Below are 13,056 nucleotides of genomic sequence, written 5' to 3'. Positions count from 1 at the left end.
TCACCTCAGATCTAATTCGAAGAATAATCTTGAACCAAGCATTCATCATCCCAAGATTTTATCTCTGGACATCAAGGTCTTCATGACTAAAATTCAAAAAGCAGACAAGTAAATGCCATCAAAGAGTTTTCATAGTGTGCATGTACTCAGGCACTGCACACATACAAACATGCACAAACACACACACACATGTGCCTCACCAGTTGAGACTGTCAGTGTCAGAGGACTGTTGCAGAATTTGTGATTTGTTCTCATTTGCTAATAGTCCAGGTGCTTTTGAGCACTGAGCTTGAGCTCACAGCCCATTGTAAATTCTATCTTAGCAGCTTTGCATTTCACTTTTAGCTCTGGTGTTCTGTCTTGAATTCCTTATAATGGGTCAAGCATGTTTTATTTAAAATTGAAATTCATAGCATAAGTATGTGATAGCACATTTTGTAACTTCCCATACTGGAAGAATTATATCTAATTAATTACAAAGTAAATATTACATGCAATGCACAGTTTGATTTTACTTTACTGCATATACCATGTAATTATCCAAATATACTGGATACCTTTATGCTTCAGTTCTGATCTCAAAGCAGACTTACTGCACTTGATCTTCCAAATCATTACCACTGTCTTTAAGTAGAGTATCCAAATACAGTTGGGCTATACTCTCCCTATTTTTTTCGGATGTTTTCTCTGTGAACCCAGAAAACAGTGTTTTGCATGTTTTTGAAATTGTAACTGTACCCTGTCTAGAAGGGCATTTCTTAGTCTCTTTCAGAATCAAGAGCTGGAGCTGTGGTTGGGAGAGAAGATGATCTTAGCCAGGATGACAGCTAATGATTAGATCTGAGGGGGAAGAGTGGTAGAAGGGATGAAGAGTGGTAGAAGTGATGAAGAAGGATGTGGAGGGTTTGAAAGAGACATGGTAAAAGCTTTAATTGAAAAAGAGAAAGATGGTAGGTTTGCAACAAACATTAAGATTCTGGTGTTATAAGTGGAACTGGAACTCTATGAGTAGATGTGGTCCATCAGGCCAGGGGATGGTGATTCCAGGGCTCCTGGGTTAAGAAAGAAAGAAAAAGGGGTCACAAGAGGGTATCTTTGAATAGGACTATAGTGTAGGGGCAGAACTCACACACCTTTCTCAATTATCTTCTTTTTTTTTTTGTCTCCCTTGTCTGAAATAGAGCAGCCTTATGTCAAAGCCTTTTTTCATCTTTTGTTTCTTTATTGCCTCGTACAAATCATTGCAGTGTTTCCTTACCAAGTTTCTTCCCTTTAGTGGTTAGTAAATTAAGATGTAGAGATGCTTGAGTGCATATGACCTGGGTTTTCTTTAGTGGATGACTGTGGATTGAGATAAACCAGAATGAGTAATGTTCCAGAGTTTGTTGTTTTGATATGGTGTGAACCATAAAAAAATATTTCATTTATACTAGTGAATTTTCAGAGCTAAATTTTCTGACAGGGCTATAAATTTCTGTGAATAGCCCCAGATTTTTTCAAGAGACAGACATATATTTTCACTGTCCTAGCCCTCTTTACTTTATTTAACCCATGTGCTAAATTAAGAACCTCTGTTTCCTTCTGAGGAGCAAATTGGTGTGACATCAGTAACAAACCTTCTTGCTTTCTGACCAAAGAACTGTCAAAGATGAACAAGAATCCTTAACCAAGTATAGAATTCACTTGGAATAGCTAAATGCAAGCCATAGTTGAGCTCAGAAGAGTCTTCTTATTGAGGTCATGGTCTGTTCTGTGGTAGGCATTAAATACCATTCTATTGCCCCATTTCTGTAAGCTGAGAGGAGCTTGGATCTCACTCTGACCCTTGTCTCTCTGTCCAGCTTCACAGAAACTGGGTAACATTCTCAGTCTGTGTGAGGTAGTTTTGAGGATATTCAGCTGTAAAACTAAAGACACAAGCCTATGTTGGCATTGTCAGATGAAATAGAGCACCAGGGAATCAGACAGGGGAAGGGCATCTTCCTTCAACAGGTGTAAGGTTATCTGCTAATGATTTTGAGGATAGCAAAAATCTGTTTTAATCACCATGGCACACTTGTGTTTTGCTTCGTTAATATGCCATTTTTGCAGAATAAATTATGTCACTATGTCTAACTTTCCTCAAGGTCTGTGAGTGACCTTCTCTCCTGGAAGTTTTTGTAATACCACATTTGAAGAACCTCTTTGTGGGTCATATTGGAACAAAACTGAAAGCTAAATTTAGCTTTTATTGATGGGATTGGGGCTTGCAAACCAAATTTTTTGCACAGAAATTTTACTGAAACTCATCTTGACTAAGCACTGGAACTTTGCTATTGTGCCAAACAAAAGGAGAATATTATAAAGGCAAAACCACTTAGTATAAAATCTTGCTGCTTGGCTTTTTGTATTACTTCTGAGCTTGGTATTGGGTTTTAACATTGGAAGTTTATGGCAGAATCAATTCATTATTAAAGAGAAATCTACACTCTGAAAAGAATATTTTAACTAGTGCCCTAGCGAGATAAAATGTCTTTTTCTTTTTTTTTCTTTCATTTTTGCTAAAGAATGCAAAGTAGAATCATAGAATATGATGAGTTGGAAAGGCCCCATCAGGAACATTGAGTCCAGCTCCTGGCCCTGCACAGGACATCCCAGGAATCAATCATGTTCCTGAGAACATTGTCCAAACCCTTCTCGGACTCAGGCTTGGTGCTGTGACCATTTCCCTGTACTTGCTATTTGGTAAAACGTAAGAGTAGGAAAAATATTGCCAGATAGTGTCTGTTCTGAATAGCAGTTTTGTTAACTGGAATGCATTTGGCGTCTAATGGACAACCTAACTCAAATTATACAATAGCAGAGCTGTGCAGTCATTTGTGTTATTTCGTGCTGGTCTCATAACCTAGTGAATGCTACGCAGATTTAGAAGTTGGGAGATATTCTCCCAGTGAAGAGCAAGTTTATTTCAATAGTCAGGACAAATTTCCTTGCCAAGAGGCACCTTGTCCTTGGCAAGGGTCCTTTTAGGAGGAGTTGAATTCCTTATTGCCCAGTAAATTTTCCTTGTTACTTTCTTTGAAAAAGTAAAAAGTTTTAACACATGAGGAAGAGCCAAACTTTTATGAATATCTTGATGGTATCTGTAATAAAATGTATGTAAACAGCAATGACCCACAACTCTTCCTGCATTATAGCTTAATGCACACCTAAATAATGTAAAGTCAGAAATAAACATGTATGTGTTTGGCTGGGTCAGGTCTGTCATCTCAGATATGATGAGTTTTGGGTTTGAAGATATTGGAAATATGCAAAAACCTGACTGGATAATGTCCTGATCGACCTGCTGGCATTGGCCCTCCTTTGACAAGGACATGACCTCCAGATCATCTCAGCCCTTCTGGGGCAGGGTTAGGTTTTTGGCAGCTCTCAACTTGCCAGAGAAAGAGACAGGAGAAGTGAAAGTTAAACTAATGTTTTCCAGCGAGACACAAGTTCAGTAAAGCCTGCAGGAAACACTACTGAAAACCACTGGAAGTGACTGTGACAGGTTCAGTCCTATCAGTTGTTTTGTGGGCTCCTGTGTAATTGATTTGTGTGGGTTCCACTAGAAAACACTGAAAATATGCCAGGCAATATTCTAACATTGGGAAACTTTGGTCACTACTTGTTCAAGGGAGTGATGCGCACTTTTAAATTCTAGCTAAATCAGAACTGCATTTGACATAATTTTTTTAAAATTATTTGGTATTAAGAATGTATTTGAGGCATATTCAGAATAACTCTTTACTGTATCTAGATGTGATTGAGTTGGGGATAGAAGATTTCAGAAAGAGGTGCATTCATTTCTGATGTTTGCAACTGGATTATGAGGGTGGTTTCATGTCCGTGTAGTCTCAGCTTCAATTTCTTGCTCTTTGAAGGTGGCCATCCTACAACTCTCCATAAAGAAGTTCTGGAAACATGGGCATGCTAAGAGCTGCAATAGGATTTGTAATTCGAACTATTTAAAAAGAACAAGCCAGGCTTTCAAGGGATCTAACCAAAGTTTTATGACGTTCTATAACAGGATTTTTGGCAAAAGTTAGCTAGACCTAAGGTGTTAGAGTAAAATAGTTTATTTTTAATTGTTTTAAAAAGGGCACTTAATTTTTAGAGCACTAGTTATTTCAGAAAGTTTGTAAACAAGGTAGGTGGAATGTTTTAGAATAAAATATTCTTTAAAGACATTTAAAAATCTAGTTGTGTTTTTAACATTTTCCAGCTTGTTTGCTGATTTCCAACTCCATTACTGCAATGTAGCTAAGTCAAATGTTAATAAATAGAATAGTGTGTTCAAAGTAAGTTGTGGAGAGTGTCATTGGTAATTGCAGCTTAGTGATACCTACGTTGTTGACAGATTTGGAGGGGTAGGAGAACATACAGGAGGAGCTGTGTCTGTTCTGGTTTGGGTGGTGGGATTTTTTGCCAGGCCAGGAAATTGAGTGTGATAATGGCCATGGGTTTACTTTATCACAATTCTTGCTGGGTTTTCTTAACATTGCTTAAGAGTACCAATCTTCAGTCTTTTAATGGGTTCACTTTACAAACATGCTTGATATTCTGAAATAGCTCTAAGAGTTTCCATGTGAACCCTCTAGGATGAGCTGAATTAATAGTATATACTGCACTAATCTGAGAGTCAAAATATGTACAAATCTTTTTTACCCTGGAATTTTGTAATAATGATTTATTTAAAGTTTACAAATTATATTCATATTACTGGAGTTGATAATTAACACTATTGACAAGTATAAAACCAGTGTGGAAATGCTTGATGTACTTGTATATAAGAGAGGAGTGTTCTCTGAGTTCCTATTACAGCTTTCCTACATCTGGTTTGTATCATTCACAGTAGAAGTGGCAGATGTTGGAGGCATTTATATGAAAATTTATTCTCTTTACCTAAAGACAGAATTGAAGAACTTGTTTGACTTTATTTAATTTTAAAATTCCTCTACTGAGTATAGAAAGAAGCTTTACCTTCTGCCATTTAAGGAAATCTAGCAGTGAGGTGCTGAATGAAACACATAATTTCATTCTCCTGAAGTAGAGGAGCATGTTTTGAGCTATTTGCTACAATGCTTGTTTGGCTTCCTGGGTGTGATTGTATCCATATGAATTTGTGTACTCTAATTTGAAAATGTTTTGAATACTGTAGACAGTAAGATCAAAGAGCTTTCCAAAAAGAGCAAGAAACTAAAAGGTCATAATTCTTTTTTTAACCACTGGTTCCCAGTTAGACCCTTACACAGGTAAACAAAAGCAGAAAAATTGGGTAGTTTAGAGCAGTTGGAAAGGGAGAATTCATATTTAGAGATGTCCATGTAATAAAATGTCAGCTGTAAAAGCAGACCTAAGAGAATGCCAGGGAGTGTACATCTTGTCAAATTCCTTAGAGAGAAGAAAAGATATTCAGAGATAAGAGTGGCAAAGGAAGAGGAGATTGTTTCACTCATCCCATGCTCACCTTAAGGACTGGTTCCCACTTACTACCTTTTCCCTGTGTAAGCTAATTTTGCAGAGCTTTGAAAGCTTGATTGGCTTTGTTGCATTCGCAGTAGGTCACTTCTGCATTTCGTTGTTCTGGGAGGTGTGGAGCATGACAGTCAGATGCTTCAAAGAGAGTTACAGGGTGGCAAACTGCTGAGAGCCTCTGGGAGCAGATGTTGAACCCCAGGCCCAAAATCTGAAGTTCTTTACAATTTGGAGCCTTATAATAAAGAAAAGTGCTTTTGTTAAGTGGTTATTTTTCCTTATCTATTCTCAGGGTTGCTCTCGTGGAAAATATTCCTGAAGGGATCAACTATTCAGACAGTGCACCATCCCATTTGTCTCTTTTCCAAGGCTGGATGAATTTGCTTAATATGGCTGAAAAGTCTGTTGACATAGTGTCTTCCCAGTGGGACCTCAATCACAGTCATCCATCAGCATGCCAGGTATGTTCTAGCCTAAAGAAAGAGTGGGACCTTAACAGTCTGTTCTTGTTGTCAAACTTAATTTTACAGAACTAAAACCCTTCCCTGTAGCAGAACTATTTGTTTGGGTAGTCTAAAAATAATTTTCTTATGGGGATTTTCCTGCCAATACAAAAGTTTCTAAGAGCAGTGATGTGCTTGGACTAGATAACATTCAACATATACTTACAGCACTTCCATCTTAGGAAAGAAAGACATTGTGTAAACTTAAGAAAGCTGTCAAGTTGTAACTATATTAGCACATCTACCTATTTGATAATATTCATACGTCTATACAATTATTTTCTATTTGGTGCTACTGATGAAATAAAATGCAAGCATATGAATTAATTCTCCAGACAAATAGATGGCTAGAATTACACTTACAAAGAACAATATCGTATCAGATGATTCATAGCTTTTTGAAAGTATTCTTGGGAGGGAGCAGTGTTCAAGATTTCTGCAATTAAAACAGCATGACAAATCATAAATCACAGTGAATAAGGCAGACATGCATTGCAGTGATGCTGTGCCAACAAACACTTCATTCTTGAGAGCAATCCTCTTAGAAATATGGTCAGGAAAGGTTTCCATTTAGCATCACTTGTGAAACTAAGGTATCAAAGAAGGGATAGGCTGAGAGTATCTCTTCTTTACCACTGGATAGATTGTTTGCTGAAAGGAGCCACTCAGCTGACATGAAATGGTGCTAAAATGACAGCCAGGTAACTGTAATGAAACAACTCTGTTATACCATGGCATAAACCCTTTGCTTTCCTTTCTAGTTCTGTTGATGTGGTGCAGTGAAAAATGCCTTTTGGTAGATGATAGGCAAATCCTGGTATTCTGACCAACTATATTCTGCTTCTTTTGAAATAGACAGTAGCCCAGTTGAGCAGCATACATTAACTTTTCTTCAGAAAAAGTTTGCTGCATGTCCATTTAGAGTACTGAAAATATAAGATGAGCAGATGAACAGAAAATGTAATGTAAATCCTACATTTCAGAATGCTTATAAATATTGGAATGTGATTTGTGAATAAATTTATGTGGAATATCAAAATATTGACTTTTTCACAATGTAATTGTGCAGCTAAGCTTTATTTAAATGTATTGCCTAAGTAGCTTCAACTCCATGTACTGTCATTCAAGAGATGAATTCAAGGAGATAAGGCCTTAGATGTTTCTAGGATGTGCATGAATTGATATGTGCATGAATCTTTCAAAAATATTTTGTCTGAAAAAAATTCAGCCTGTCATTTGCTTCAAAACTGGCAGAGCCTAACAAATCCCAAACAGAGGATATAAAATAGCAAAATTGAAATTGGGATTCCAGTAGTTAAGCATCAAATCCATTCCCTTTTCCACATTCGCATTGCAAAGTAGAAACTGTAAGATACCATTCAGCAGGGAAAGGAAGGAGAGAAGTCTAAGAAGTGGATTTGGTCTTTTGGTCTTTTGTCCTCAAATGCACAGTTAAAGCCAGAAAAATGAAACATTTTTCATAACACTCTATTCTAGCTATCTTTTTCTGCCTGCTAGTAGTCTTACAAAAATGAGTAATTACTTCTGTTTAAAGGCTATTAATATTCCAGTCATTTTCTCATTTGTACAGCAGCGTGGGCTGAACAGCTGATAGATCTTTCTGTCAAGCTTGTCTATTCATGCTAAAACACTATATTGTTATTGGCCAGTCTGATTGCTAAAAAATTGCCAAGAGGCAATGTTTCTTAGCAGATTGCTGTCCCAAAGAATGTACACAAAGCTCACTCTGTGAAAGGGAAGGGAGAAAACTTGTATCATTACATCTGCTTTCTCCACTCAGTGAAGTGGAAGTGAAATTTCAGAGAAGTTTCAATAACTATAATCTAGTAATTGTTTGAAGAATAAGTCCAATGCCCTCAAGTCTTTACAACTGGAGTTTGGGGAAATTTGCCCAGCATAGCAGAAGCATTATGAAAGGGAAGGGGATGAGATACAAAACTCCCAGGTAGTAGAGTGCTTAGTGAATGAGTTCTAGTTGTTCCTTGAATGAGTCTTGTTTTTTAGAAATAAAGGACATAACCATTTTCCATATGGACCCACATCCTGCTATATAATTAGCAATTTCCATTTTATGAATATTCAAGTCATATTGGAGAGCAAGGTTCTCCACAAGAGCACTTGAACAGACATGGGTTTTTGAAGGAGAAAAGCAGAGTTGGCTAGATTTCTTTTTCTCAGCTAGTTACAAGGTTTAATTACATTCTCCGTATACATCTGTGTATTCCCATGCATAGATGAGTGAGTACATGTACACACACATATTAGCAATATACATATTGAAAAAAAATACAGCAGGAAATTCTGCAACTTTGAATGCACACATACATATATATGCCAATATATGTGTTATCTGTATGTATACATATTGTCTGTCTTGTCCAAATGTATACTGGATATATATTTGCATATATAAAATTGCAGAACTTCCTGCTGTATCTTTCTGTATTTTTGTTTGTGGGTATATTACCTGGTGTCCTTGACTCTTGCTTATCTGTGTTTTTTTTGTTATAAATCTAAATAAACATTCATTGCCAACTGAGCTGTCCAGGTCACAACAGCCACGCTCAGTCATCTGAGATGATGAGTTTTGCTAAATTGGATTCTCTAAGGACAGACACATAATGAGACAGTGTTTCTGTTCTACAACAGATAAAGCAGTCAAATAAACAAATATTTGCTTGGCAAAATAGTGAGTTCTCTCTAGGCTGCTTTTTTCATTCAGAAGAAATCCGCATATTTTGGCAAGTTTGTATTGTAAAACGTGTGTTTTCAAATAGCAGGGTAGTTGTCATGTAGCAGTATTGAGGTTTTCGTGCAATGTGGGTATGTGGCTCTTTCTGTGGTAATCTCTGTTTAAAGATAGTAAAGGAAAATGGAGACTTTTTTTTTAGGATGGCTTTTGATTCATTTTCAATGCCAAGAGAGAGGTGAATACAAGATCATGCCAGTTCACAGTTTTCACAGTTCATTTCCTCTGGGTCATCTTATGTTTTGAAACTTCAATTTAGAATGACCTTTTAGATTTCCAGCAAGTCCTTCACAAACTTCAGTTTGTTTTTCACAAATCAGAATCAGTGCCATCCTGGCTTATTGGTATTGCCATGAGTGTGACACAGTTGGCCCTGGATGGATATTTGGATAAACATAAGGTGATCAGGGGTAGATCTGCATCTGATTTTTACAAGTATCACATTAAAAATAGATACTTCTGATTTTATTCACCAACCTACTGTGCATCTCCCATATGGCTTGGTGGGAGAAGTCCCTGATCCATCTGATACTCTGTTTCATGTAAGGCAGCTGTCCAGCTTTGTAATCAATCTCTGGTGAGAAGTCATGAGTCACTCGCACATGCACTGCCCAAGGAGCTTAAGTGATTTGTTTGGTAGAACAAATGTTAGTGCAAGGTCTTAAGTTCCCTTCCTTGAAAATGATTTAAAAATGCAAACAAATACAAAGAAGAGATATCTCCCAGTCTAGCAGCTCCCAGTGGAAATTTGATGGGATCAGCTATAGAGATCTATAAGCTTATCTTTACATAAACATCTCTCCTCTTCAGGTGGTGGCATTTTTCTGGTACTGACTGAGGCATAGAAAATAAATTCAATGAAAGGAGGGTTTTTAAAATGAAACCATATTCCTTTCCTTTGCATTTGCTCTTTGGTTAGAAGAATTGAGGAAAGCGTTTGAGTTTCTTTGTTCTGTATTAAATACCAGCTGTAAAAGTTAGGATTTCTTGATTTATTTGCTCTGTTGGATTCTGCCAGCATGTTATGACTTTTAGTGATGTTTTAGAAATATACCCAGAGTCTTGATTATGGGAAAACTTGGGAAAAATTAGTAGAAATATATACATAAAACCAGAAGAAAAGTCTATGAGATAACCAGGCTTTTTCTGTGGGATTAAAAAGATAAGCATTTAAGCATTTTATGAACTGTAGGAATCTATGTTACTGAAGAATACCATGATGCAATTTGAGAGTCCTTCAGTAAATGCAGCATTTTCATATTTGTATCTCTCAATTTTATTTCTAATGAGGAACCTATGGTGTCAGAGACAGGAGCAGACAAGGGAAATCAGCCAGACTACAGTCAGCCTGTCTACAGTCTGCCAATAAATTGCTTTGGGGGAAATTTCAGGACCTTTTGGTATTGACAACTTTGGGGTTATTTTAATTCACCAGTTTTCTGTGGCAGGTACAGTTGGGATTGATGTTTGAGATTAATGTTGGTTTAAAGCCACCATGCAAAAGTAGATTTTTTTCATGTGATAAATGCTTACTCCATTCTATAAGTGAAAATTCTATAAATTTATTACATTTTCATGTGATAGATGCTTAGTACATTACTATTTTGTCACTTTTGATGTTTTTCAAACAACTCAGTGAAAAGCGTAAGAGAATATTTTATCAGGATAAGCAGACTTCTGGTGGTATTGTTTGTTAAAATGCAGATTTTGCTATAAGGTAGCCACAGTTTCATAGCACTTGGCTGCTCCTATTTGTCAGTACTCACAAGCTGGGTATATAGCAATGCTTCTGATCACTGTCACGTAGTGGTGCAGCAGCCTGGTATTGTCTCACAAAGGGAATATGGTCTGAATGACAGCATAAAGGTTTGTATTCAACAGAAGCATTTCAAATGTTCTGACAGCAGTAACAAAACATTTCAGACCTTCTGTCCCATCTTTTTTCCTTTTCATAGAACAAACCAGTAAAATTGCAAGTAAACATGTCAGAAAGTGTAGAAACTGAGTTTCAAATTAATATTAATAGAGAAGAAGTCTAGGTTCTTCAGCAGTGTGGGAAGAATTTCCAGTAACCCTATTTAGTGGAGTATGTACTTGCTTTTAAAAGCAAGTTGTGAATTTTTCATAGTTTGGTTCATCAAGCTTAAGCCTTGGGGGTATGAATGCCTGCTGAGGGATGATGCAGTGACAGGTGAGACAAAGGGAATTCTTTCCAATTTTGTCACAGGTGGTGGTTTTTATGTACCTGTATAAACACAAATATTTGTGGTGAGTGTGCTCCTAGTTTTAACCATCACTACTTAGAGATGCTTTAAATGTTGAATCAATCTGGGGTTTTACCATTCATAAACATTATTGAAAAAAAATGCCATAATTGAATAGCTTGTGGTGTCCCTGATGGGAAAACAGATGCATTTTCAGAGGAGATGGTTTCATTGGAATGCAGGGCTGCACTCCAAGCAATCTATGAATCCATAGGATGGGCTGTTCAGCAGGCAGCACGGCCTGTAGGAGACAGCTGTGTTGCTTACATCAGGGAAAACTCAGGAGGTGCTGCCAGATTCTTTTTTGTCCAAGCTGCAATTAATACAGAAAGTTCAGGCTTGTTTATCAAAGCTTTTATAAATCATGCATGAACATAATCTCCTGCAGGTAGAAGTGACAATAATATCCAAAAATAACTACTGTAGTTCCCTCTATAAAATTAGGATCCATCCCCTGAAGCAATTCATTTAATCAGTTTTAGATATTAACTTTCTAAGCATTTCTTTGTCAAAACAGTTAACCCATTAATTTGTTTTGATAATGATAATAATTTTCCGACAAATTTATGAATGCATTTTCCATGTTTATTTCTGTATGCCAGAGTTTTCTGCTGTTCTTGTAGACAAAATCAGTTTTTACAGATAACCTAAACAAAAACAGTGTTTATCAGTCTACTTAGTAAATGGAATCAACACAGAGAACCTGAGTAGCTTTTTCTACTTACATTTCTACTAGTTAATATGCATAATGCAAACCTTTTAATCCTTGAATTTCCCAGCTGACTTTTGCAAAGATGTAGCTAATGAAAACCAGAAGTGCTGAACCCATATGAAGCATATCCAAAGGCTGGCTGAGCTCTGGCATGCCAGGAGCCTGATGCTTCGGGGTAGCTGGGGGATGGGGCAAAGCAAGGGTTGGGAATTCAGCAGACAGCAGGACAGCCGTGGCTGTTCCCAGATTTGATTAGAGTCTAGACAGTAGCACTTGCATGAGAATCCCTCTTGGAGGGAGGAGGGCACTCAGGAACACCAGTCAGTGCGCCTCTGCTCCCCCAGAACCATGCTGGAGCAGCTGCATAACTCTGTATGGAGCATCCATCTCCTCCACAGTCTTATCTCATTAATTCTTAAATTCTCTGTAACATCTGCGCTTCTTCTTAAAAAGACCAAACATAATCTCTGGTGTAATAATTAAGGAATTTTTTAGCTTAATGAGGTATGTGAGGGAAAGCCACTCCTTAAACTTACAGAGCAACTCAGGACTCTTGGGTGTGTGAGTTAAAATCATGGATGGTATTTTTTACATATGGAAGCACCTGGCAACCTTGAGAAATGCTGAATCTGAGTAAAAGAAGTATTTGGAACTTCATGCAAAGACTGTTTTTGTTTTTCTGTTCTGTTAGCTATTCTTTAATGCTTTCACTATAGCAGCATTGTTCACTGGAAAGTTCCTGTGAGCCCTGGGATGAGCAGGGAGCTGTACTATGGATTTGAGTGAGCAAGCAGGCATACATCACAAAAGTAAAACAAACAGTAGTTCTGCTTCCATTGCAGCTTCTGCCTGATTGGTATTTTTGAGAAAGCTATATTTTAGGGGGATGGGTATTTTTATTTTGCCACATATATTAAAAATAAGTGAACATTAGAAAATAGGTCTGTACTTTAGACAGGGGAAGCACTACTTTCTGTGACTGTGTAATGCTTAAAGCCCAGCAAGGCTCAAAGTATCAATCTGTCTAGGCAATTACAGGGCAAATTTCTAGGCTTTCCACTCTCTGCTACTAATGGGTTTTTAGAGTGTTGGGAGGGCTTTTGTCAGAGGTTTTGTTGGTCCATATATATGGACCAACAAAATATATGCTGCATCATATTATATCAACCTGAACTGCTCTTGGTTTGCTCATTTTTGTTGAATGGCAGGATCATTTTAAGATTCTTAGTTTGTACAGAGAATTATGTTACATGTTTCTGTGAAGAGCTTTATCTTCAACCTGTGTGTTTGAAAGTTGATGTATAGCTATTG

At 37.2% G+C, this 13,056-nt stretch overlaps 1 protein-coding gene across 4 annotated transcripts in view; it reads left to right on the top strand.

The window, feature by feature from the left end:
• PLD5 (phospholipase D family member 5) overlaps positions 1-13,056 on the top strand; it is a 173,145-nt gene that overhangs the window by 100,000 nt on the left and 60,089 nt on the right. For 3 of the 4 annotated variants that reach the window (XM_054279799.1, XM_054279800.1, XM_054279801.1), the window contains one exon: positions 5,789-5,957. The exons of the other annotated variant lie outside the window; for it this stretch is intronic. In XM_054279799.1, coding sequence (XP_054135774.1) covers positions 5,789-5,957 — 169 coding nt within the window. The remainder of the gene's footprint in view (positions 1-5,788; positions 5,958-13,056) is intronic. 4 annotated transcript variants of the gene reach the window in all.

The sequence above is a fragment of the Melozone crissalis genome, unplaced genomic scaffold (genome assembly GCF_028551555.1).
Source record: "Melozone crissalis strain CALT ecotype California unplaced genomic scaffold, PUWL_Pcris_2 ptg000027l_1, whole genome shotgun sequence".
Classification (NCBI taxonomy): Eukaryota; Metazoa; Chordata; class Aves; order Passeriformes; family Passerellidae; genus Melozone; species Melozone crissalis.
This window is presented reverse-complemented; position numbering and strand designations above follow the sequence as displayed.